General features: G+C 44.7%; 1 protein-coding gene across 2 annotated transcripts in view; it reads right to left on the reverse strand.

Annotated features, from left to right (window-relative positions):
- Positions 1-18,127: 18,127 nt before the first annotated feature.
- C18H12orf75 (chromosome 18 C12orf75 homolog) overlaps positions 18,128-25,642 on the reverse strand; it is a 40,514-nt gene continuing 32,999 nt past the window's right edge. The window contains exons 3-7 of one of the 2 annotated variants that reach the window (XR_009375112.1): positions 23,861-23,896; positions 23,149-23,228; positions 22,781-22,813; positions 18,915-18,979; positions 18,128-18,262 (exon numbers count right to left, since the gene is read on the reverse strand). Coding sequence is in view for 1 of the 2 variants with exons in the window: in XM_059245588.1 (XP_059101571.1) it covers positions 18,969-18,979; positions 22,781-22,813; positions 23,149-23,228; positions 23,861-23,896 (160 nt within the window). In the remaining variant the exon portion in view is untranslated. Of the gene's footprint in view, positions 18,980-22,780; positions 22,814-23,148; positions 23,229-23,860; positions 23,897-25,642 lie in introns of both variants that reach the window. The other variant, XM_059245588.1, reaches the window with a different exon arrangement.

The following is a 25,642-nucleotide window of genomic DNA, read 5'->3' on the forward strand; positions in this document are numbered from 1 at the left end:
AAGTCAGGGCAGGAACCTGGAGGCAGAAGCTGAGGCAGAGGCTACGGACGAATGCTGCTTACTGGATTTCTCCTCAGTGCTTTCTGAGCATGCTTTCCTGTACCCAGAACTACCTGCCCGGGGATGGCACTGTCCACAGTGAGCTGGGCCCTCCACATCACTAACTTTGAAAAGGCACCACAGGCTAGCCCACAGGCTAATCTGGTAAGGGACATTTTCTCCTTGAGGTCCTCTCTTTCCAAATGACTCTAGCTTGTATCAAGTTAGAATAAAAATTAACTAGCCCAGAACTCCTCTTCTCCTATTTTTTCTCTCACACATTACATCCTGACCCCAGTTTCCCCTCCCTTCACTCCTCCCAGTTCCCTCCCACCTCCCCTCTCCCCCAGATCCACTCCTCTTTCATCGCCCCCCCTCCCAAAGAGCAGGCCTCCCAGGGATCTCAACCAAACATGGCATAACAAGTCACAACGAAACTAGGCACAAACCCTCCTATTAAGACTGGGAGAGGCAACCCAGTGGGAGGAAGAGTCCCCAGGGCAGGCAAAAGAGTCAGAGACACCCCCCCCCACTCCCATAAGAACATCAAGCTAACAACCATAAGGTGTATGTAGAAGACCTAGCTCAGACCCATGCATGGTTCTGTGACTGTCAATTCTCTGTGAGCACCTATGAGCCCAGCTTAGTTGATTCTGTGGGCCGTGTTCTCCTGGTGTCTTTGACCCCTCTGGTTCCTACAATCTTTTCTCCCCTCATCTTTGGGATTCCCCTGATTGCACCCAGTGTTCAGCTGTGGGTCTCTGCATCTGCGGGTCTCTGCATCTGCTCCCGTCATTTACTGGATGAAGCCTCTCTGATAACAACTGGGCTAGGCACCGATCTATGAGCATAGCAGAATAGCATTAGGAATAATTTCATTGTATTTTTTCTGGTCCTGTTTGGTTCTATCCTGGGTGTCTGGGTTGTCCTGCCTCTGGTTCCTGACCATCCAGGCAGTTTCAGACATGGGCTCCTTCTCCTGGCATGAGTCACAAGTTGGACCCGTCATTAGTTGGCCACTCCCACAAGTTCTGCACCACCATTACCCCAGCACATCTTGCAGGTAGGACAGATTTTAGGTCGAAGGTTCTGTGGCTGGGTTGATGTCCCAGTCCCACTGCTGGGAGTCTTGCCTGGTTCTAGGGGATGGCCAGTTCGGGCTCCATATACCCCCGCTACTAGGAGCCTTCACTAGGGTCAGGTTGTCCTTTTTTTAAATTGTTGTTTTCTTTTAAACCACAGTGGTCAGAATCAGCAACTGCAACTCCACCAGCAGCAGTTAGGCCACAATAGCTGAGGCCTGAGGGAATTCTGTTCCCTCAGGCTCCGACTCTTTCAAAACTATGAAGGGAACTTAATTAAATCTCTGTCCCTCTAAAGAACTCAAGATTCAGAGGTTAAGGTGCAATTCTGCTCCTCAGAGAGGCTGAATAGCAAGTAGTTCACCTCCTCTCTTTGCTCTCATCCTCTAAAAAGCCCTCAGCTGCTCCTCCCCCTCCTTAAAAACCCTTCTCCATCTGGCTCCTCCCTACCACTTCCTGTCAGCTAGTTGCTGACTCAGCCTCCTGACCGCAAGTGAATTTCATTTCATCAGGCACATCTTTGCATCATTAAACAAATGTTCCAGAGCATAAATAAAAGTAACACACCTTAAAAATAATATTCTACAACAGGGTCACTCTCATAGATGTCAGGGAGTTTCTACTGTACTGTGTTTCTACATCACCTCATTGTCCCCCAGTTCCAGTCATCTCTCCAGTACCCTCTGTCCCTTCCACTCCCGCCTGATCCCTCCTGTTCTCATTGCCACCTGCCTACAATCCATCCACAAAATCTATTCTATTTCCCTTTCTCAGGGAGATCCATGCTTCCTCCCTTGAGTCCTCCTTGTTACTTAGTCTCTCTGGGTCTGTGGAGTGTAGCATGGTTATCCTTTACTTAAAGCTAATATCCACTTATGAAGGAGTACATACCATGTTTGTCCTTCTGCGGCTGGGTTACCTCACTCAGGATGATTTTTTTCTAGTTTCATCCATTTGCCTGCAAATTTCATGATATCATTGTTTTTAACAGCTAAGTAATAATCTATCATGTAAATGTGCCACATTTTATCTATCCTTCGGTTAAGGGGCATCTATGTTGTTGCCAGTTTCTGGCTATTATGAATAAAGCTGCAATGAACATGGTTGAGCAAGTGTCCTTGTAGTATGAGCATCCTTTGGGTATATACCCAAGAGTGGTATAGCTAGGTCTTGAAGTAGAATGATTGCCAATTTTCTGAAAAACCACCATATTGATTTCCATAGTGACTGTACAAATTTGCACTCCCACCAGCAGTGGAAGAGTGTTCCCCTTGCTTTACATCCTCACCAGCATGAGCTGTCACTTGTACTGTTGATCTTAGCCATTCTGACTGGTGTAAGATAGAATCTCAAAGTAGTTTTGATTTGCATTTCCCTGATGACTAAGGATGTTGAACATTTTTCTAAGTGTTTCTTGGGCATTTGAGATACCTTTGTTGAGAATTTTGTTTAGATCTGTACCCCTTTTTTAAATGGATTATTTGTTGTTTTGATGTCTAATTTCTTGAGTTCTTTATATATTTTGGATATTAGCCTTCTGCCAGATGTGGGGTTGGTGAAAATCTTTTCCCAATCTGTAAGCTGTCATTTTGTCCTATTGATGGTGTCCTTTGCCATGCAGAAGATTCTCAGTTTCAGGAGGTCCCATTATTAATTGTTGATCTCAGTATCTGTGCTATCAGTGTTCTATTCAGGAAAGTGTTTCCTATGCCAATGAATTCAAGGCTTTTCCCTACTTTCTCTTCTATCTGGTTCAATGTATCTGGTTTTATGTTAAGGTCTTTGATCCACTTGGACTTGAGTGTTGTGCATGGTGATAGATATGGATCTATTTACATGCTGACACCCAGTTAGATCAGCACCATTTTTTGAAGATGTTTTATTTATTCCATTGTGTATTTCTGGTTTATTCATCAAAAATAGCTGTCCATAGGTATGTGGATTTATGTCTGAATCTTCAATTTGATTTCACTGGTTGACCTGTCTGTTTTTATGCCAATACAATATGGTTTTTCTTACCATAGTTCTGTAGTACAGCTTGAAATCAGGGATGGTGATACTCCGGAAGTTTTTTATTGTATAGGTTGTATTGATTGATAGGATGTATTGTATGGATTGTTTTAGCTATCCTGGGTTTTTTGTTTTCCCATAAGAAGTTTAATATTGTCCTTTCAAAGTCTGTAAAGAATTATGTTGGAATTTTGATGGGGATTGCATTGAATCTGTAAATTGCTTTTGGTAGGATGGCCATTTTTACTATGTTAATCCTACCAATCCATGAGCATGGGAGATCTTTCCATCTTGATATCTTCTTCAATTTCTTTTTTCAGACTTGAAGTTTTTGCCATACAAGTCTTTCACTTGCTTGATTAGAGTTACCCCCAAAATATTTTATATTATTTGTAGCTATTGTGAAGGATGTTGTTTCCCTGATTTCTTTCTCAGCCCATTTGTCATTTGTGTATAGTAGGGCTACAGTATTTTTTCTTATTTAATATTGTATCCAGCCATTTCAATAAAGGTGTTTATCAGCTGTAGGAGTTCTCTGGTAGAATTTTTGGGGTTATTTATGTATACTATCATGTCATTTGAAATAGTGATACTCCCTGATCTCCTTCAGTTGTCTTATCCCTCCAGCTAGAACTTCAATTACTATATTGAATAGATATAGAGAGAGTGGACAGCCTTGTGTTGTTCCTGATTTTGCTGGAATTGCTTTGAGTTTCTCTCCATTATAGTTTGATGTTAGCTGTTGGCTTGCTGTAAATTGCTTTTATTATGTTTAGGTATGTCCCTTGTAGCCCTAATCTCTCCAAGACTTTTATCATAAAGGGGAATTGGATCTTGTCAAAGGCTTTTTCAGAATCTAGTGAGATGATCATGTGGGTTTTTTTCTTTCAGTTTGTTTATATGGTGGATTACATTTATTGATTTCCATATGTTGAGCCATCCCCGCATCTCTGGGATGAAGACCAATTGATCATGTGGATGATCTTGATGTGATTTTCGATTCAGTTTGGGGGTATTATATTGAGTATTTTTGCATCTATGTTCATGAGGGAAATTCTCTTTCTTTCTTGGGTCTTTATGTAGTTTTGTATCAAGATGATAGTGGCCTCATAAAATGAATTTGGCAATGTTCCTTCCATTTCCATTTTATGAAATAATTTGAGGAGGATTAGTGTTAGCTCTTCTTTGAAAATCTGGTGGAATTCTGCTCTAAAACTGTCTGTCCTTGGGCTTCTTATTGTTGTTGGGAGACTTTTAATGACTGTTTATATTTTACTAGGTGTTATAGTTCATTTGAATTGTTTATCTGGTCTTGATTTAACTTTGGTAAGTGGCACCTATAGAGAAAATTATCCATTTCTTCAGCTTTTTCCAATTTTGTGGAGTTCAGGTTTTTTTTTTTTCTTTTTTTTTTTTCAAGATTTATTTATTTATTATGTATATAACATTCTGCCTCCATGTATCCTTGCATGCCAGAAGAGGGCACCAGATTTCATTATAGATGGCTGTGAGCCACCATGTGGGTGCTGGGAATTGAACTCATGACCTCTGGAAGAGCAGTCAATGCTCTTAACCTCTGAGCCATCTCTCCAGCCCCGGAGTTCAGGTTTTTAAAGTAAGACTTAATGTTTAGATTTCTTCAGTGTCCATTGTTATGTCCTTCTTTTCATTTTTGATTTTGTTAATTTGGATTTTCTCTCTGTGTGTCTTTTAGTTAGTTTGGCTAAAGGTTTGTCTATCTTGTTGATTTTCTCAAAGAACCAACTCTTTGTTTAATTGATTCTTCATATTTTTCTTTGTTTCTATTTTATTGATTTCAAACCTCAGTTTGATTATTTCCTGCCATCTACTCCTCTTTGGTGAGCTTGTTTCTTTTTGTTCTAGAGTTTTCAGGTATACTGTTAGGTTACTAGTATGAGATCTTTTCAATTTCTTTTTGCAGGCACCCAGTGCTATGAACTTTCCTCTTAGCACTGCTTTTATTGAGCCTCATAAGTTTGGGTATGTTGTGCATTCATTTTCATTGAATTCTAGAAAACCTTTAATTTCTTTATTTCTCCTTGACTCAGCAGCCATTCAATAGAGAGTTGTTCAGTTTCTAAGAGTTTATAGGATTTCTGTTGTTTCTGCTGTTATTGAAATCTAGTTTTAATCTATGGTGATCTCATAGGATGCAAGGGATTATTTCAATTTTATTACATCTTTTGAGACTTGCTTTATGACTGAATATATGTTCAATTTAGAAAAATGTTCAATGAGGCTCTGAGAAGAAAGTATAGTCTTTTGTGAAATGTTCCATAGATATTTGTTAGGTCCATTTAGTTCGTAACATCTGTTAGCTCTGTTATTTCTCTGTTTAGTTTTTGTCTGGATGACCTGTCCATTGGTGAGAGTGGGGTATTGAAGTCTCCCAATCAATGTGCGAAGGTCGATGTGTGATTTAAGCTTTAGTACTGATTCCTTTACAAACATGGGTGCCCTTGTGTTTGGTGCCTGGATGTTAAGAACTGAAAGATCGCCAGGCAGTGGTGGTGCACATCTTTAATCTCCTGGGAAGGAGAGGCAGGTGGATCACTGAGTTCAAAGTCAGCCTGGTCTACAGAGTAAGTTCCAGGACAGCCAGGGTGGTCACACAGAGAGACCTTGTCTCAAAAAAACAAAACAAACAAAGAATTGAAAGATCATCTTGGTGGATCTTTCCTTTGATGAGTATGAAGTGTCCTTCTCTGTCTCTTTTGATTAATTTTGGTTTGAAGTCTATTTTGTTAGATGTTATAACAGCTACACCAGCTTGTTTCTTAGGTCCATTTGCCTGGAAAATCTTTTTCCCAATCCTTTAATCAGAGGTAATGTCTGTCTTTGAAGTTGAGGTGTGTTTTTTGGATGTAGCAGAAGAAAGGATTCTGTTTTTGAATTCATTCTGTTAGCCTGTATCTTTTTATTGGGGAATCGAGTCCATTGATATTGAGGGATATTAATGACCAATGATTGTCAGTCTAGGGGGGGGTGTTGTTTGTTTTGTTTTGTTTTTTCTTTGATAGTGGTGATGGTAGTGTGTATGTGTGTGTGTGTGTGTGTGTGTGTGTGTGTGTGTAGGTGTGTGTGTGTGTGTGTGTGTGTGTGTGTGTGTGTGTGTGTGTGTGTTTCTTCTTTTGGTTAGTTTGGTTTAATTGGTGTGAGATTATTTATTTCCTGTGTTTTCAAGGATGTAGTTAACCTGCTTGGGTTGGAGTTTTCCTTCTAGTACCTTCTGTAGGGCTGGATTTGTGGATAGATATTGTTTAAATTTGACTTAGTAATGAACTATCTTGTTTTCTTTATCTATGATGATTGAAAGTTTTACTAGGTATAATAATCTGGGCTGGCATCCATGGTCTCTTAGAGTCTGCAAGACATCTGTCCAGGACCAGGGCTTTTAGAGTCTCCATTGAGAAGTCAGGTGTTATTCTGATAGTTCTGCTTTTATATGTTGCTTAGCCTTTTCCCCTTGCAGCTTTTAATATTCCTTCTTGGTTCTGTGTATTTAGTGTTTTGATTAGTATGTAGTATGGGGATTTTCTTTTCTGATCCAATCTATTTGGTGTTCTGTAACATTCTTGTACCTTTATTGGCATGTCCTTCTTTAGGTTAAGAAATTTTTCTTCTATAAATTTGTTAAAAAATATTTTCTGGGCCTCTGAGCTGGGATTCTTCTCCTTCCTCTATTCATATTATTCTTAGGTTTGGTCTTTTCAAGGTGTCCCAGATTTCCTGGATGTTTTGTGTTAGGGATTTTTTTAGATTTGACGTTTTCTTGGATCAATGTATCTGTTTCTTTTATTGTATCTTCAATGCCCGACATTCTTTCTTCCATCTCTTGTATTCCGTTGGTGATGTTTGTTCTGTAGTCTATAGTTCCTATTCACTTACCTAGATTCTCCATTTCAGGATTCCCCGAGTTTGTGTTTTCTTTATTGCATCTATTTCCATTTTCAGGTCTTGGATAGGTTTATTCATTTCCTTCAACTCTTTTGTTTTTTATGGCTTTCTTTAGGGTTTTTTTCATTTTTGTCTTTAGAGATCAGAGATCATCTTCATAGACTTGGTTTTAAGGTTTTTCTTGTGCTTCAGCGCTGTTAGAATATCCAGGGCATGCTGTAGCTAGACTCTGGTAGTGACATATTGCCCTGGTTGTTGTTGGTTATATTCTTACACTGGTGTCTAGGCATCTGGGTTTGGGGTAATTATAGGTCTAGGAGCCAATTTCTGAGTTTGTCTTTGCTGGATGGGTTTTTTTCCCTTTGTTTCTGTTTTCTTCCTGGTCTTCTGGCTGGAGTGGCCTGTGGTTGAGTAGAGGGTCTCTACCCGAGTTGAGGGATGGAGTTCTGGCTGCCTGTGTGGCTTCTGGTCCACCCAGAGATCCTTAGCAGGAGTTGGGGCCCTGGACATGGTGATGATAAGGGGTGGGGCAGTTGGTGGTAGGCTGGGTGGGCACAGATTAGGGACAGTGCTGGGGCAAGCAGGCTACCTGCAGTTCTGGTGGCCTTTGTGTCCTCTGGTCCAGCGGGGTGCATCATCAGAGTTGGGGGCCAGAATACAGGCTATGAGGAGGGCATGGCCGGTTGGGGATATGGTGGCCAAGAACTGAGAAAGTGGAGACAGTCCATCAGCCACCAGCCTACCTGGCATTCTGGCCGCCTAAGTGGTCTCTTGTGGGGCATAGGGCTCCCACCATAGTTGTGGGTGGTGATATGGTCACAAGGAGAGAGGGGGCTATTGGAGGAAGGCTGGGAGGGCACTGAGGGAGTGTTGGTGGTCTGTCAGCTGTGTGTGTGTGGCTTTCCTGGGTTCTAGGTGCCACCATACCCTCTAGTAAAGCAGGGGATTCTACTGGAGTTTGGGCTGGGATATGGTGATGGAGATGAGGAAAGGGGGTGCTGTTGGAGGTAGGCTGGATTGGCACTAAGGGAGTGTTGGTGGTGTGTGGGTGGGGGTCTTACCTGGGGTTCTGGGTGCTGTCATGGCCTCAGGTGAAGCAAGGGACTTCAGTGGGAGTTGTGGGCTGGGATATGGTGATGAGGAGTGGGGTTGTGGTTGGAGGTAGGCTTAGGAACTATTTTTTTATTAGTTTAGTTTGGTTTTTTTGAACAGGGTTTCTCTGTGTAGCCCTAGCTGTCCTGGAACTTGCTCTGTAGACCAGGCTGGCCTCAAACTCTGCCTCCTGAGTGCAGGGATCAAAGGTGTGTGCCACCACCTTACCAGATAAGAACTCTTATTTACCATTCCTCTTGTTTCCTGTGGGAAGAACTTTAGATAGATTCCCCCTTGGGCATGCTCAACTTGACTTTCCTCACAGGCACCCTGCCTACAGGAAGTGCAGCCTCTGTTTCTTTGGATGGGCAAGTCTATGTGGAGAACAGGTATACACAGCCATGATCTCCCGGCTGCTTGATTGACCAATTTGCTTCCACTGGATGCCTCAGAAAGTGTTCTCATCATAAGGTCTAGTTAAGGTATTCCAATTACAAGAATAAAGGCTTGGGGCTGGCAAGGTGGCTCAGTAGGTATAGGTGCTTGTCACCAAGTCTGACAATTTGAGTTCAATCCCCAGGACCCACATGGCAGGAGAGAGCAGACTCCATCAAGTTTCCCTCTGACCTGCACATGTGACCCATAACACAAATGCCCCTTGCCCTTACACATGTAAATAAAGTGTCATTTTATTTAACAACAGCTAGGTAGTGGTGGTGTACACCTTTAATCCCAGCACTCACGAGGCAGATGCTGGCCGACCTCTGAGTTTGAAGCCAGCCTGGTCTACAGAGCAAGTTCCAGGACAGCTAGGCCTGTTCAAAAATCTGTCTGGAAAAACAAAACAAAAAACTGAAACAACAGAAGTGTGTTATTTTTCAGTCTAGAGGCTGAAAGTCCCAAAGCGAGGCATTGGCAGGGCTGCTCACTCTGAAGAAGGAAGGCTCCTCCTTGCTCTCCTCAACTCCCACAATTCTAATCCTCCCTTGGCCTTCATGACCTCATTCCAGGTCTGCCTCTATCTCCACAGGACATTTTTCTTGGGTATCTGTTTTCTTTTCCTTCAAGAATACAGGTCACAGATCAGACACAGCTGCCCTCATCCATTATAACCTCATTTCCCCTGGTTACCTACACAGCTTCCAAATAAGGACACATGGGAGGGTTCTGTGTAGACATGAATCAGGAGCTGTCCACCTCAGCAAAAAAAAGATTGTTCTTGCCCAGCTGTGTGGCCTGGAACTCTCCATTTTCCTGTTTCTACCTCCAAGATGTGGACTATAGACATGCACCACTGCAGCAGGCTCCAGGATGTGCACTATAGACATGCCCCACTGCAGCAGGCTCCAGGATGTGCACTAAAGACATGCACCACTACAACAGGCTCCAGGATGTGCACTATAGACATGCCCCACTGCAGCAGGCTCCAGGATGTGCACTATAGACATGCCCCACTGTAGCAGGCTCCAGGATGTGCACTATAGACATGCACCACTACAACAGGCTCCAGGATGTGCACTATAGACATGCACCACTGCAGCAGGCTCCAGGGTGTGCACTATAGACATGCACCACTGCAGCAGGCTCCAAGATGTGCACTATAGACATGCCCCACTGCAGCAGGCTCCAGGATGTGCACTATAGACATGCCCCACTTCAGTAGGCTTCAGGATGTGCACTATAGACATGCCCCACTGCAGCAGGCTCCAGGATGTGCACTATAGACATGTCCCTCTGCAGCTGGCTCCAGGATGTGCACTAAAGACATGCACCACTGCAGCAGGCTCCAGGATGTGCACTATAGACATGCATCACTACAACAGGCTCCAGGATGTGCACTATAGACATGCACTACTGCAACAGGCATAAACAATTTTTCGTTAAAAATTAATATTTTGGGACAAAGGTGTTGAGTGAGGCAAGATGGCTCAGCCAAGCCTGACAATCCAAACTGAATCCCAGAATTCACGGGGTGAGACAAACAATTCCAGCATGTTTTCCTTTGACCTCTACACTCATGCTGACACAGAAAAGAAATGAAATACTTTTCTCTTCCCCATCCAATTCCAGAATTCATCTCTATACTGAGGCCCACTGGAACAGAGATAAAGGCAGACATTTATCACCCGAAACTGCCACAGCCATCTTCAGCATCGCCCATTGCAACCTGCGGCTCTCTCTTCTCTTCCTTCGTGTTTTTAGTCATGCCTTTGGTAGATAGCTCTGGAAAATGCTTCCAAGCTGTGAGAGAAAAGCCTTGGGATTATGCAAACCTGGGTACAAGCCCAACGCTGCTCAATGCTGGCTACCAGGCTCTACCGGTCAAACCCTTTGTAGATGCTGGACGAAGGCCATTGGTGGAGATCTGAGACAACAGCTCTCCAGTCTACCAGTCCTCTCCTCAGAAATGCGGACTAACAAGCATCACAGAGAGCACCACTGCGCTATAGACATGCCCCACTGCAGCAGGCTCCAGGATGTGCACTGAAGGGGACGGATGTGTCTTGGTGAACGGCTCTATAAGAGCAGTGCTTTGCTGTGGATCAGGAAATGGCTCCTGGACAGCCCTGCGTTAAAGGCTGGTCCAAATCCAGTGGTGTTACGGGGGTGTGATGGACTCTTGGAGAGGTGAGGCCGAGTCGGAGAATTATAGGCTGTTGGAGCACACCACCAAAGCAGATTGTAGGAGCCGGATTTCTCCTTTCAGGGCCTGCCACGTGACCTTGGCTCCACCAATCAGATGCTTGCATTCTCATGGACCAACGTGATAAAGAGGGATGTGGCAGGAGGTGAAGGTGGCTCCGGTGGGCAGCTGTGGCCCAACCTCGGTGTTCAATTGCGTCTTCCCTGTATTGGAGTTAAGACTGCCTCAGTGGCCCTCAAAACCAAAGCCACGAGAACGACCCAAAATCAAACCTATGAGGAGTCCAAGTCACTTCCGGACGAGTCCTAGGCACTTCCGGAAGCTCCTGTCCACCAGCGGTGGATCACAGGACCTCAGCGGGCTTGGTTCTGAACACACGAAGTATGATCTTCCTCTCTGGCTCCCTCCATGATGCTATTCATCATATATGCAGCCCTGGTGCCTAACCCAGGGCTCAGCAGTCTTGGGCCTCCAAAGCAGTGAATTAAACAAACCTCTTTCTGTAAAATGTCCACAGCTTCGTGTATTTTGTTACAGCTACAGAAAATGGACTAACACAGGAACACACTCTCTCCTGCCTTCAGTCGGTATTTCCCCAGAAGCAGGAGGCCCGCACATCTCCCCAGGGAAGTGAGGAATAATGGCCCGGCTTAGCAATGTGCCTAGAAAGCGTGCAGACACTAATATAGCGGCTCACATACCGACGCTTCATTACTCAGTCGAAAGTTAAGAACGTCAGTGACCCGATGGAGAAGGGCCCCTGTCCTCCACGGCCATGTCTGTCAGTCCTGTTACCGATGCAATGGTACCGCTGCACACTTACTCTCTAGCGGGCCTTTTAATCACTGTCCACGTATTAAGTCATTTCACCCTGGAGCTAGCTGTCGGTGGGCCCTTGTTTTCCTTTCTTGTAGGATATAAATAGCTGGTCCTCTAGGGCAGCCGTTCTCAACCTGTGGGTCATGACCCCTCTGGGAGACTCAACCAACCCCTTCACAGGGGCTGCCTAAGACCATCAGAGAACAGAGACATTTACAGTATGATTCACAACTAGCAAAATTACAGTTACAAAGTAGCAAGGAAAATAATTTTATGGTTGGGGGTCACGGCATTAGGAAGGCTGAGAACCAGTGCTCTATAATAAGACTGCCGTGGGAATCCAACAGGTTAATAGTGGCATGTACTAAGCATTTCATACATAGACTTGTAACATTTTATTATAATCACTGTGTCTGGTGAAAACAAAGACAGAGGAAAGTTAAATAAACTGCCCAACAGTCCGAGCTAGTGACTAGCAAAGCCTGCTGTCCTACAACGGAAACCAGGAATGCCCCTATCAAAACAGGGAGAAACCAAGCTGCTATTTGATGTTCAGCCCACCAGAGGGCAGGAGATACATGCATTGGAAAGGCATGATTGGCGCCACTGACTTTTTTTTTTTCTTGTCTGTTTTATACATTAAAAACTGAAAGTTTTGCCTAACATGGTGGCCCATGCCTGTAACCACAACACTTGAGAGGTGGAGGCAGAAGAGTGAGATTATCTTCCACTACGTAGTGATTCCAAGGCCAGCTTGGGCTACATGAGACCCTGTCTTAAAAAAAAAAAAAAGACAGAAACCTCAAAGTTTGTCGATTTTATGCCAACCATTAAAGAAGTTGGCTCAACACCTTTTCTATCACCTTAAAGAGTAGACACTTGATGTATCCAATATGACCACCATTATGTCTAGAGAGCTCTCCAGCAGACGAAATGCTGCCACCAACATTCAAAGCAGCTTCGCTAGGTGAGCCCCACCTGGGCTGAGCCCTCAGAGCACAGAAATGAATTCTCTGAGGACTGAGAGACAAGGACCCATCCTGCCTAATTCTTGGCTGAATAGCTACAGTGAGGTCCAGGTACAAGACGGTGCTGGTGTCGTCTGCAGCGTTGGAGAGAGAAAGACACGGGAGGACTTAGAAAACCCTTGGAATAAAGGTATGCAGCTGAGCTTGCAGGGTCATGTGGTGAGTGCTTGCTTGGGGTCGCCATGCAGTTGGTGATGGTGTGCAGGACTGGCAAGGACTGAACCTGCCAGGAGAGGACAACGCCACTCAGGTCTTAAGAGATGCGGAGGGGCTCAGCAGCTACTGGACAAAGAAAGACGCATGTTCCAAGAAGAGAGAGCGTTCTGCACCCCAGTGTACAGTCCTGTAGTGAGGACTATACAGTGTAGACTGCCCTGTGTCTTTGGAAAGAAGGGGAGGAAGAAAGATGGCCTGTCTCTGCACAGTGTCACTACAAGCCTGAGAACAAGCATTTACAGTACGAGTCCATGGGAGACACTTCAATTTTAAACTTATAAAAGGTGGGGCCTGGCTGGTAGGAGCAGGTCATTAGGGGGGAGTCTTAGGGGTCACACAGCTGCTGGCTCAGGCCCCCTTCTGTTCCACCACAACATAAAGAGTACTTGTTGCCTGTTCTCTCCTAACTGAACTCCCTGACTCTTTCCCCAGTTTGAAGGAGTGAAATCCCCCCAAAAACCATGAGGCAAAATTAATCTTCTCCATCTGGGATGGTTAGTTTTTAATCAATTTACTTTTATTTTATGTGCGTTGGTGTTTTGCCATGGGTGTCAGGTCCTCTGGAACTGGAGTTACAGACAATTGTGAGCTGCCCTGTGGGTGCTGGGAATTGAACCTGGGTCCTCTGGAAGAGCAGTCAGTGCTCTTAACCACTGAGCCATCTCTCCAGCCCCTGGGATGGTTAGTTTTTAACTGTCAATTTGACACTCATGGAAAATTCTTAATTGAATAATTGTCCAAATCAGGTTGGATTACTGACGGGGGCAGGGAGGGGGTTGTCTTGTTAATCAGTGTGGGAACACCCATCCCACTGTGGGTAACACCACTCCTGCACAGAAAGCAGCCAATCAGGCGTGCATGTGTTACCCCACTCTACCCTTGACGGTGGGTAGGTGACCAGGCTCCTGACTCACTTCTCTGCTATGATGGACTGTAACCTGAAGGTAAAAGTGTAGCCCACCCCACCCCACCCCCGCTGCCCCGGTTGTTTTCTGTCAGGGCATCTTATCACAGCAACAAGCTAAACTAGCACCTCCCTCCAGGGGTTTGTCAGATACGTGGTCCCAGTGACCCAAAAGTAACCAATAGATAAGTAAGGGAAGCTCTTGCCCATGGACCCCCAATTCATCAGTGACACAGGCAAGGCACAGTCATTGGGAGCAGACATCCTCATGATGCAGTAGTGATGACGCCATCACACTGGCAGCCCCAGGACATGGGGAGGGGACATGAGGTTGACTGGGGGAGTTGCCTCATCATGGCTACTTCCAGCCATTGCATTTTAATGTGAATGAGCCCTCCCTCTCAGAAGGCTCAAAGGCCATTTACAATCCTCTCAGGAACCATCTTTTCACTCTTTGCTCATACTCTCAGGCCCTTTATCTGAGAGTTCTTTGTAGAGCAGGCTAGCCCCGTGGTCATCAAAACATTGCCAAGAGTCCTCAGATGTAGAGCAGGGTAGCCCTGGGGTCATCACAAACATCGAGAGTTCTCAGATGTAGAGCACAGGTTTCAAACATATGTTTTCATTTTTCATATATTCAAGCCTAGCACTATTTACCTTACGGATTGGGCCTCGTGCTCCAGGTTCATAAAACTGTTTTCAGCCTCAGGTCAGGAGACTATTTCCCAGTATTTGCCTCAGCTTTATGGTTTCATCACTTATATTATGTTCAAATTCATTCAAATCTGTTCCTCGGGTATCAGGGGAAATGGGACATTTTTTAACCCTATCTCCTGCCTCATTAAAAATAAAAACCCAAAGGGCAGAGACAAGTCAGCAGTCAAAAGTACTTGCTCCTCTTCCAAAGGACCCATGGTTGGTTCCCAGCACCCACACTAGGCAGCTCACAACCGCCTCTAACTCCAGTTCAAGAGGATTTGATGCTGTCTTCTGGCCCCTGTAGGCACTCACACTACACACACACACACACACACACACACACACACACACACACACATACGTGCATGTGCGCAGAAATAACTTTAACTTTAAAAATTAAAACTTCCCTTGCATGAACTTTATATGCATGGTCTCTAGTGTTTTCTCTTCTATTCATCCAGTTCCACAGGCCTGAATGGCTGCTGTGGTTTTGCTGATGCTCTGACACCACTGTGGTAGATTATCCTCCTTCACTTCCCCTCCCAGAATTCACATGTTCTATGATAGTATGTGTATAAATCAACGAAGCTTGAAAGGCAGTCATCTGCTGCTGAACACACCCTACCTCCATCACTTCCTCTTGATGAGGACCACCTCTGTAGGACATTAGAAGGTTTTAGCAGTCTTTGCAACCGAGTGACAATGTGTGTCTTCTCGCTCCGAAGGCTTAAGGAGTCCTTTTTTCATCCGACAGCCTCCTAATCAGAAACGCTCTGACACACATGTCCATTATCTTTTTACCAATAATCTAATGGATCATGTTGTCTGAAAAGGTGTAACTCTTACGTTTCAGGCATTTTAAGCTTTACCAGTGTAGAGTTCACATCTTTTTTGCTGCAATAAAATATTGATGAAAACCAAGCTGGGGAGGAAAGGGTTTTCACTTCATCTTACACATCCAAGTGATGGTCCACTATTCAGGGAAGTGAAGGCAGAGACCATGGAGAAATGATGCTTTCTGGCTTGCTCTTTGTGCCTTACTCAGCCTGCCTTCTTATATAACTCAGGACCTCCTGCCCAGGGATGCTAGGCCCTCCTATGTCAACCATTAATAAAGAAAATACCCCCACAGGCCAGCAAATAGAAGCAATTCCTCAGTCGGGGTTCCCTCTTCCCAGGTGAGTCTGGATTGTGTCTAGTTGATCAAGCTAAGCAGCACAGACAGCTCCCGTTCTCCTTCCCTTTTAACTTCCACATTAATAGTTTATCCTCTCTGTCTCCCAGATTCTTACTGCACCTTATAAAGATGTTCATTTGCCTTAAGACACAGGAGGTGGGTGGCTGGGTTAGATTTAGGAGGCTCTAAATGTAGCCGATCCCTGGTGGAAGGAAAATGTTAAAACTTGTCATAATATGGAAGGTAGTGTTCATTTGTAATGGAATTTGATGGAGTTTTAACTTTTGAATGAAACCTTTATTTCGTGGCACTGCTCATTGAGAGTCAACCTAAGTCGGGGGAGGGGAGTATAGGGAATGTCAGAATCTAGCCTGAAAAAACTCCCAATGGTCAAAGCTAGACAAAAACTAAGAAAGCATGGCATTAGTGCATTGCAACCTGAAGAGCAAGAGAAATACTCATACATTCTTATTGATATGAATAAATAAACACTCTAGAGAATTCCTAGTAGTACCTACTGAAGGAATGAGGAGAAAAAAAATGAGGATCGGAATACCCAGGACCTATGCTACAGGTCCCAAGAATGGATCTTGGGTGTAGCTCAGTGTATCTGCCTAGCACACACAAAGCCCTGAGTTCAATCCCCAGGACCCCCAGGAGATAAGAGCCAAAGACAGTATTCACATTAGCTCCGGAAACTTTAAGGAGAAACAGAACACCTGCAGTCTCCAAGCGGCTCTCCTGAAATAGTCAATTACCGAGATTTTTTTCCCCTCTAGCAGAGATTTTCTCTCTCCAAAGCCATAAAGTGTACACTACACAATCCATCAAAATGTATACATGGCTGATGCAACTAGGTGAACTCATTTGTTTACACAGCAGTCCATTACCCTAAAGTTCCCCTTTCCTACATGAGGTGGGACAGCTGTGGCTGGGGCCCCCGGGAAGGACCATCAGGTGAGTCTACACTAGCCTCAGTGTGCCCCACCAGCTGTCTTCTCCGTGACCCAAAGTGCAAGCCATTCGGGGAGATCAGTGATTCTCTTGCAGGGAGCTGCAGAGAGGGAAGCTGAATGGTGATCGGCTTAGTGTACACACTGGATACGCCATCTCCCAGATACCTAGACAGTAACTGGAACTCTGGTGAGAAAAATATCTTCAAATGCTATCAAGCTTTTAATAAACACCCCCAAATTCCTCCAGGGGGTGGAGCACAACTCCTGTCTTGAACATGTTCTGAACTCATGAGTCACTAGAATAGTGGTTCTCAACCTTTAGGGGTTGAAATGACCCTTTCACAGGGGTCACCTAAGACCATTGGAAAACAGGTATTTACAGTACAGTTCATAACAGTAACAAAATCAGTTAGGAAGTAGCAATGGTGGGGGTCAGCACAACATGAGGGACTGTGTTAAGGGGTCACAGCCATCAAGCTGGCTTAGAGGGATCAGAAAAGATAAATTAAGAACTATGGTGCAGAGAGAGCTGAGACCCTCAAACAATTGGTCAAGGTCAGTGTCACCAGTAATGAGTTGGGATCCTGAGATCTCACGATGTGATGTGATGAGGGGCCATTCCGTCTCAGTGGGGTCTCCCTCAAGATCTATGATCCCAGTCCAATGTAGGAGCACGGAGAGATTCACATTAGGGGCATGTTCCAAAATTCCTCTACAGTAGGCTTCAACAGGCTGGTGGTCATGGAAAACAAGGAAAATGGCACCAGGAAGAAGAGGGAACAAGAAAGATCAATACAGCCAGGCAGTGGTGGTGCACACCTTTAATCCCAGCATTTGGGAGGCAGAGCCAGGCAGATCTCTGTGAGTTCGAGGCCAGCCTAGTCTACAGAGCAAGATCCAGGACAGGCACCAAAACAACACAGAGAAACCTTGTCTCAAAAAGGAAGAAAAAAAAAAAGATAGATCAATATAATTGGGACATAGTGTAATCTGGGGTTGGAACATAACAAAAGAGGCCTAGGAAAACTAATGGAGTTCAGTTGGAACTGAACTGTATCCCCAGTCCATTCTTACATTCGTCTATCAACCTAAAGCTATTTGTTAATTAAATTTTCCAAAGTCATTTTTTAATGACTTTGAGACAGGGCCTCATGTAGTTAGTTCATTGTGGTCTCAAACTCACTGTGTAGCCAGCCAGCTTTGAACCCCTGACTCTCCTGCCTAAGGCTCCTCGGAGCTATTATTGTTAATTACATAAACATTGATGTCCCTCCTACCCAATGCCATGGTGAGCTTGTGGACATTGAGGGGAATATTTGCCTCATAAGTTCTTAGGAATTTTTACTTTTTTGCTTTGCAATTTGATGGCTCTACAATTATCTTTATCAACCAACTATAGAAGACAGAGCCTTTCACTTAGGGAAAAACTCCCACTTCTCATAGTAATCTATTTAACCAGTGTTATCTGTACATACTGATGTACTGTATTTACATATGATAATATTACATGTGACTTCTCTTGAAAATAACTAAGAAATCCAGGTAAAGGAGGATAAAAATATTTAATTGTTGAAGTACACTGGTAAACCGAGTCACTTACAGCAGTCATAAGTAGGTATACATGTTGTCAGCAAATCAGGAACTTTACAGAAATCCCACTAAACATCAACCGTAAGACCTACGAGACAGTAGGGAATTAACATGGGGAGATGCTCTGATTACACACGGGGAGAGTGGACAACTGGGCAGATGGAGATCACATATAGTCATATAAGCTTCAGAATAAAGAAAGTGGGAATTTAATTCACACGTGTGGATAGCATGCAAACTTAACCAGTTCATTTCCAAATACTGCGATGCTCTCAACAGAGGCAATTCTCTTACATTTAAATAAAAATTTTAAACCAGCTAGTAAGACAGGGAGATGGTTCTGAGACTCTATTTACCAATTTCACAGCTAAAAAACAACAAAGTAGAAACATCCAAGGACGAGGCAATATATCACTTCAGATAATCCCTTTATGCAGCCCTAAGATCATGTTATAAATACAATAAGGATTATGTTATATAAAAACTATCAAAAGAGTATCAGTGAAAAGATACGATTTCTGTGAACTGTGTTGAATGGCCAGGATGGGAAACGGTATGCTGCCTGGTGGCCCAGGCCGGGTAGCCACAGCCTTTACTGCTCTCAATGGTGGATGACACGAAGTCCCCGCAGTGAGCATGAAGTCTTGACAATTTCCTTCCTCGGCCACAACATCTAGTATGTACCCAAGGCTTTAACTACACGCTTAGGATTTGGGGGAGCTGGCATAGCAGGGGACAACCTTTCAGAATTTGTTTGAAGATACAATGTCCCTGGAGCCAAATTCCTTCCAAATTCATGAGCAAGCTGTGAAGGGAAAAAAGAAAAGAGGGGGGAAAAGAATCAGCACACTCAAATATCACAACTTAGAGAAAAGCACATGTCTTAAGCCTGCAAATTATCTACTGGACTTGCTTTTAAGCAGATTGCACGTTCAATACCCAATCAACAGCTACTTAAGGATTATTACTGGGCAGCATAGTTCTGAATGTTGGTAATATTTATATAAAGAGATAAAATTGGATGCTAGGAAACTTATAAAAATACAATTAAAAATTAAAATACAGAATAACAATGGCCAAACCAGGCTGTGTGCATATCAATACCACATTCATAATACAGATCACCAGTCATAATGCTATCCCTTCCCAGCATTAAACTAGAGAGAGGCTCCAGCCACAGAGTCTGTGGAGCTCTCCAAGTGATATTGATGGGGCTGGTCCACACTGGCATCTGAGAGCCATCACATAAACTCCTTTGGGCTGGCTTAGTAGAAAGTGGGCCTATGCTACCACTTCCCTCCTGGGTAGAAGGAGCCTCTGAAAAAGCCACAGCTATGTGGGTGTGGCTTCCACTCTAGAGTCAGGTGCGTAAGAAACTACATATCCATATCACCACGCGAGTGACACCAAGATGCTGAAGTCATTCCTTGATTTGGTCCAAAAAATAGCCACGTGAGCTCATGGTGTGAATTCCATTCAGAAAGACAGTGGTGTTAGCCAAAAACAGTGTAGCTTGCCCTTTGTATCAAAAGCCCCCAGAGGACAGTCCTCTCATCAAGATTCTGCCCAATGACTAGCCTGCAAAGTCACAGGTGTAGTTGTGTCACAGACAAGCAGAACGATGGACACATAGCCACTCAGGAACAGGGATGGTCAAGACCTTTCAGGTAATTCAAAGGCCAGGCAAAATGAAAGCCAGAATCAAACTGACTACTTAGAGACGCCATCAAAGAACAGAGACAACAGAAGGGGGTCAAAGAACACATGGGGATTCATGAGCAGCGAAGGGGTATTTCAGCCACTGTGTTCAGCCATGTGGGCTGTGAGCAGCTGTGAGACCAAAATGAGCCATCTTAGAAATAAGACCAAAATGTTTTCACCCAAAAACTAAGGCCTAAGATTTCTCCTTCTAGGAACAGGCCAATAGTTATTGAAACAAGTCAGTCCAGATTCCAGGAAACAGGAAGTGTAAAAGTACAGAGTCACAAGGTAGTCACAAGGTAATGCCTGCCAGACTATGGAATGTCCTCTCCCTGGTTTCCAGGCTAACTGACCATAAAAATGCCCCCACCTGAGGGCAGCCAATGAGAAATGGTGGCGGGCAACCACTCCCTTAGAAGTAAGATTAAGCCATGATTTCTAGAAAGCCCCTAGAAGCGAGCCAATCAGAACTGTACCCATACTAGCACCCCTAAATGATGTAACCTTGTGATTTTTCCCTTTAAAAACTGAGCTTGCAGACAGGCAGGCACTTCCTCCAGCCTCCACTGCGTTGGATGTATGGGACAAAGTCCCTACCTAGGCTTGTATTGGACATCCAGAATTAAATCTTGCTTTTGCATTCCGGCATGCTCATCTTTGGTGGTCTCTCTGGGGTCACGATCTGGGCACAACACAGCAACTGCTAAACTATTACTGTGGGAACTTCTGACCCTCACACAAAGGCAATCAGCTATCAAGTCTCACTCCCCAGTGAGAAAGCTGAGAGGCCCAGCAGAGCTCACCTGGGGTCAGTGTGCAGCAGAGGTGACCAGGTGCAGCAAGCCACAAGAATATAGTATAGAGATTCAGCTGCATATAATAAGCTATACCTTGATAAACCAAGGAGTCCTTAAAGAGGGAAGCCATTTATCAAGGAATAGTTGGTGTTATTCGGCTTTTAATATATACCAGCTGGCTTCTGCTATGAAACTCTTGTGTGCTCATATACTACTGGGCCATATGGCAAACAGAATAAGCTTCTCAGACCTGCTGCTGATCCACTAGGTAACATCCCTGCAGGGCCTAGAAGACAGGTGGGCTGTAGATGCATAGCTTTGTTTCTTGTGCAAATGAAGCTCAGACCATCCCTTGCCTTCAGGCCTAGCATCAAAGAGCTATTGATTCAGGACAATAGGGCTTTTTGCATAACCAGGTGCAGTAAAGACTGGAGCAGAATTCCTGGCAAGGCAGAGCCACTGAAGAGAAGAGAAGGCAGAGTTTCTCAGAGCCAGGGGTAAGGAGCAAGGAAGAAAAGATGGAAGATGAAGGAACAGAGGACGAAGATGAGGTCGAAAGCATAGGAGCTTAGTTAGGTCTATGACAGGCAGGCCCAGTAGGTATAGAGAGGAGCTGAATGTGAGGACGAAGCTGAAGCTGTATAGATAGAATTTGTCTTAGAGAAATAAAGTAAACAGATAAAAGAGCTTTGGTGTACATAGATTCTTTTCCCTCAGATAACCCCACGCCATAGTGTCTTCCCCAGGACTCTGGGAAGGATTTTCTCAGGGCAGGCCCCTGGGAAAATTCCAATAACCAGGTTCCTGGGCTCGGACTATGGGATACTTCTTCTGCTCAGTTTCTATACTTCTGAAACCCTTTACAAGGGAAATGACAGGCTGGTGTTCCCCCAGCACAGCTTACACAGGGGGCAGATCACACATGTCCTTCTACTTGGGGCAAAATGGCAGCAAACCCAGAGCTCTGTTGTGGGAAGGGGATTCGCTCTGTTTGCATACTAGACTTAAAAAAAAACCTTGGTGAACTTTTGAGAGTGGGAACTCCAGGCTGACCTCTGTGATGCCTCTCTGCTGAGCCACTCTCCACAGAATGATTCCAAGGCTGCTGTGGCTTCCGTTAAGAAGCAGGCTGTGTGTCCCAGCCCTCCTGCAGGGAAACATCTCAACTTCTGCCTGTGAGCCTGCTCTACCAGCCCACCCCTTCCCAAACATCCACTCCAGAACTGACCCTGGAAAAGAGGTTGCTTCAGCATCAAAGACCTCTTGTTTCTGGTCTGCTAGAGTCTGGGTTCTAGAAGGAGAGGCAGATGAAGAGGGGGAAGGGAAGAGGAGGAGGTGAGGAAGAGGGAGAGAAAGGATTAGGAAGAGAAAGCAGAGGAGGGAGAGGATGGAAGCAAAAGCTGCCGCTTATTTCATTTACTCCTAACAACAACCCTGAAGTCTAAGCAAAAGATCTATTCTATTGATTGTAAGACTGAGGCCACGGAAAAAAGGTAACCTGTTCAGCCAGCCCCGTGGAAGAGGCTGATAAGAGCCCATCCAACAGGTAATGGGCTCTCTCGGGGAAACAACACTGGACGTGGAGGATGCAAAGGAGGCTGCGTGTGTTTGGCAGGAGCAGCACTGAGTGGAGAGCCAAACACACGATGTGCCATGGGACCAAGTGAATAGACATTCTCCCTCCCCACATACCTGCTCCCGTGTCGACCAGGATGACTGCCCATCCCAACTGGTGACGGACACATCTCTAACTCTGCTGCTATATACCGTGTGTGGATCCTGATTCCTAGACAGAGACTCTCCGACCGAGATCTCCCAGCTGTCACTCAAGCCCTAACCCCTCCCACGTTCTGGTGAGCCCCAGTGTTTTGGGCAGGCATGCAGCTCGCTCTTACTAAACAAATTACACTGTGTTTGTGGAAGGGTGAAGTGAAACTGTGGTAGATAAGAAGATGGAGCTAACGTCCGTTTCTTTAGGATGAAACATAGTCATGGGAGGAGATGCTCGCCCTGGCGTGCAACATCTGTGAGACGCACAAAGAAATATAAGCAGCTCCTTCATCATCATCAAGACGAAGCACATGGACAATTCAGGAAATGCACAGTACCTCTTGAGTATCCAGTCATCCTGTTTTCTTCCTCTAATCTTCGAGAGAAAATTAAGAACAGTTAGTGTTTAGATCTTTTTAAAAGCTCATTATAGCTCCCTACAAAGCTATAAACAATAGCCACACACATACACAGACTCACACACATAGACACATATCCATACATACACACGCATATACACACACATATACCCACAAACACACATAAACATACACCCATACATACACATGCACACACACACAAACACACACACACACACACACACACACACGCACATCCATCCACACACACACACATACATGCATACCCACACACACCCACACACACTTCTTTTTAAGGACATAAGCCCCACGTAACCCTTGCTTACTTTTCCGTACTGTCTTGGCTTGACTAGACACCATGCTGGCCGCTTCGGAGGGCAGGCCAACGTACACGCCACCGTAGTTTCTTTAAGAAAAGAAATGAGATCAATTTAAAGGGTGCTAGAGAGAGAAACATCAGAAACTAAAGCGTGAACACTCCAAACAATTACACGATCATGAAGGTAACTCAGGACTTTTAAAAGATTCTTGGTTTTCTATGTTAAAAGGAAGCTTTGAGAACAACGGCTCTATTAAGTCAATGACATTTTTAAATATTTTGCTTGTAATGAGAAAGAAAAGAAGTGAGCTACAGTGATGTGTCAAGTAAATTGTGACAGGTGTCAGTCACCATTTATACAAATTCTGAGATCCCTGTGGCATCAGGCAATGTGGACATTCAAAGGTCACTTCCTCACAGGGAAAGACATATGACACAGAGAGCCCAGGAACGCAAAGCGGGGCAGAGCGGAAGCGTGAGAGGAACTTCATGAAGCAGAGGTGGGGAGGGAGTCATTAACTCAGGGACAGACGGACAGCACAGAGCCACACTCACATGACAGAGCACAAGCTCGCTGGGTCGCAGCCGAGATTCTGACCGCACATCCCCACTAGCATCCCACCTGATGGAATCTGTCATCGTCCTGTGCTAGCGTGGGTTACATCCATGTACTACGACCAAAATCACTCACGTGACACCGGCTTCGACAGCACACCTACCTCCTCTTGTCGTCATCTGTTATGGAGTCTTCTGTCCTGAAAGTCCAGAAACACCTGCCATGAGCCTGTCAGTTTACACCAGACACCTCCTCTTCAGTTACAGGCAAAGTTGAAGTAACAGCACCCTTAATGCACATTTATTACCACCCTGTGCATCTCCAGCACAACAGGACTCTGCCTGACCATATACTAAAGATCGCACAATTTCTTCCTTCCTATCTTTCTTCCTTTTTTTTTTTTTTTTTTTTTTTTTTCCCGAGACAGGGTTTCTCTGTGTAGTTTTGGTGCCTGTCCTGGATCTCACTCTGTAGACCAGGCTGGCCTCGAGCTCACAGAGATCCGCCTGGCTCTGCCTCCCGAGTGCTGGGATTAAAGGTGTGTGCCACCGCTGCCCAGCCCCTAAGACTGGGCAATTTTCTACATATCAACATAGATAAATTCAGCAAATGCTAAAAAGCCCAACTGCCAGACCAAATAGAGGACAGATGTCAGAAGGCTGTCACCTACTCCCCAGATGAGTGACAGGGACAAGTTGCCTGGACCTCAACCATGAAGCAAGGGGTCTAGCAGGTGTGATCTGGAAGTCCTTGTACCACTTGAGAGGCCCAAATGCAGTAGTGAAAGGGTTAAATGCCAATGTAGTCAAAAGTTTTCTCTGGTCCCACCCAGCCACTTATAAAATAATCACTTGAAGGCTTAATATTATTTACAAACTGTATGGCCTATGGCAGGCTTCTTGCTATCTATCTCTTATATCTTACATTAACCCATTTCTATTAATCTATGTTTTGCTACGTGTTCTGTGGCTTACTGGTCGGCTGGCATGTTGTTCCTTGGGTGGTGGCTGGTCTCTCTCTAGACTCTGCCTTTCTCTTTCCTATCTCTCTCCTTGGATTTCCCACGTGCCTTACCATAGGCCAAAGCAGCTTATTTATTAACCAAACCGAACAACATATATTCACAGCGTACAGAAAGGCATCCCCCAGCATTCCAATTTCATTTCTCTTTGTTCAGAAGATGAGACATTTAACACACATTCTACTACAAAGAGGGTGTTCTAAAGGAACTTCGTAGGGGTCTCTCTAAAATGTATAATCAGTGCTGGACACACAGCTCAGTTGTTCAAGGGCTTGGGGTGCAAGCACCAGGACCCATGTTTGACCCCCAGAAGCCAGACATGATGGTGTGTGCTTGTAATCCCAGCAGTTAGAGGGCAGAGGTTGCCCAACCCCTGGGGATTGCTGGCCAACCAGGCTCGCCATATTGCCAAGGACAGACTCTGTCTCAAAAAACAAAATGGACACCCCCCCCCCATAAAACAATGCCAGAGCTTGACTTCTGGTCTCCACAACACACACACACACACACACACACACACACACACACACACACACACCCTATTTACATGGCATGTTTTCATCCTGGGCTCAGCTCAATAAATGACATCTCAGGATGGATTTCACACCCAATCTCAGTATTACTTTTACTCAAAAAGAAAAAAAAAAAAAACTGGACACCTCCTATAAAACAACACCTGAAACTGACCTCAGGCCTCTGGATGCTTTTATCACACTCTGTCCTTGTTCAAGGGGAGCACACATTCCACCAAAATTCCTCTGCCCGTCTTTAACGGAAGCCAACCCCAAGGCCCTGGTTAGCACACATGGGTTACTTTTCTTAAAGAAATACAATACTCATGACAACCTCAGGTCATCTGAAAAGTTCTCCATCAAAACACAGCAAACCTCACAAATCCCCTCCCTGAGTCTTCTGAGTCTAGAG

The sequence above is a fragment of the Peromyscus eremicus genome, chromosome 18 (genome assembly GCF_949786415.1).
Source record: "Peromyscus eremicus chromosome 18, PerEre_H2_v1, whole genome shotgun sequence".
Lineage (NCBI taxonomy): Eukaryota > Metazoa > Chordata > Mammalia > Rodentia > Cricetidae > Peromyscus > Peromyscus eremicus.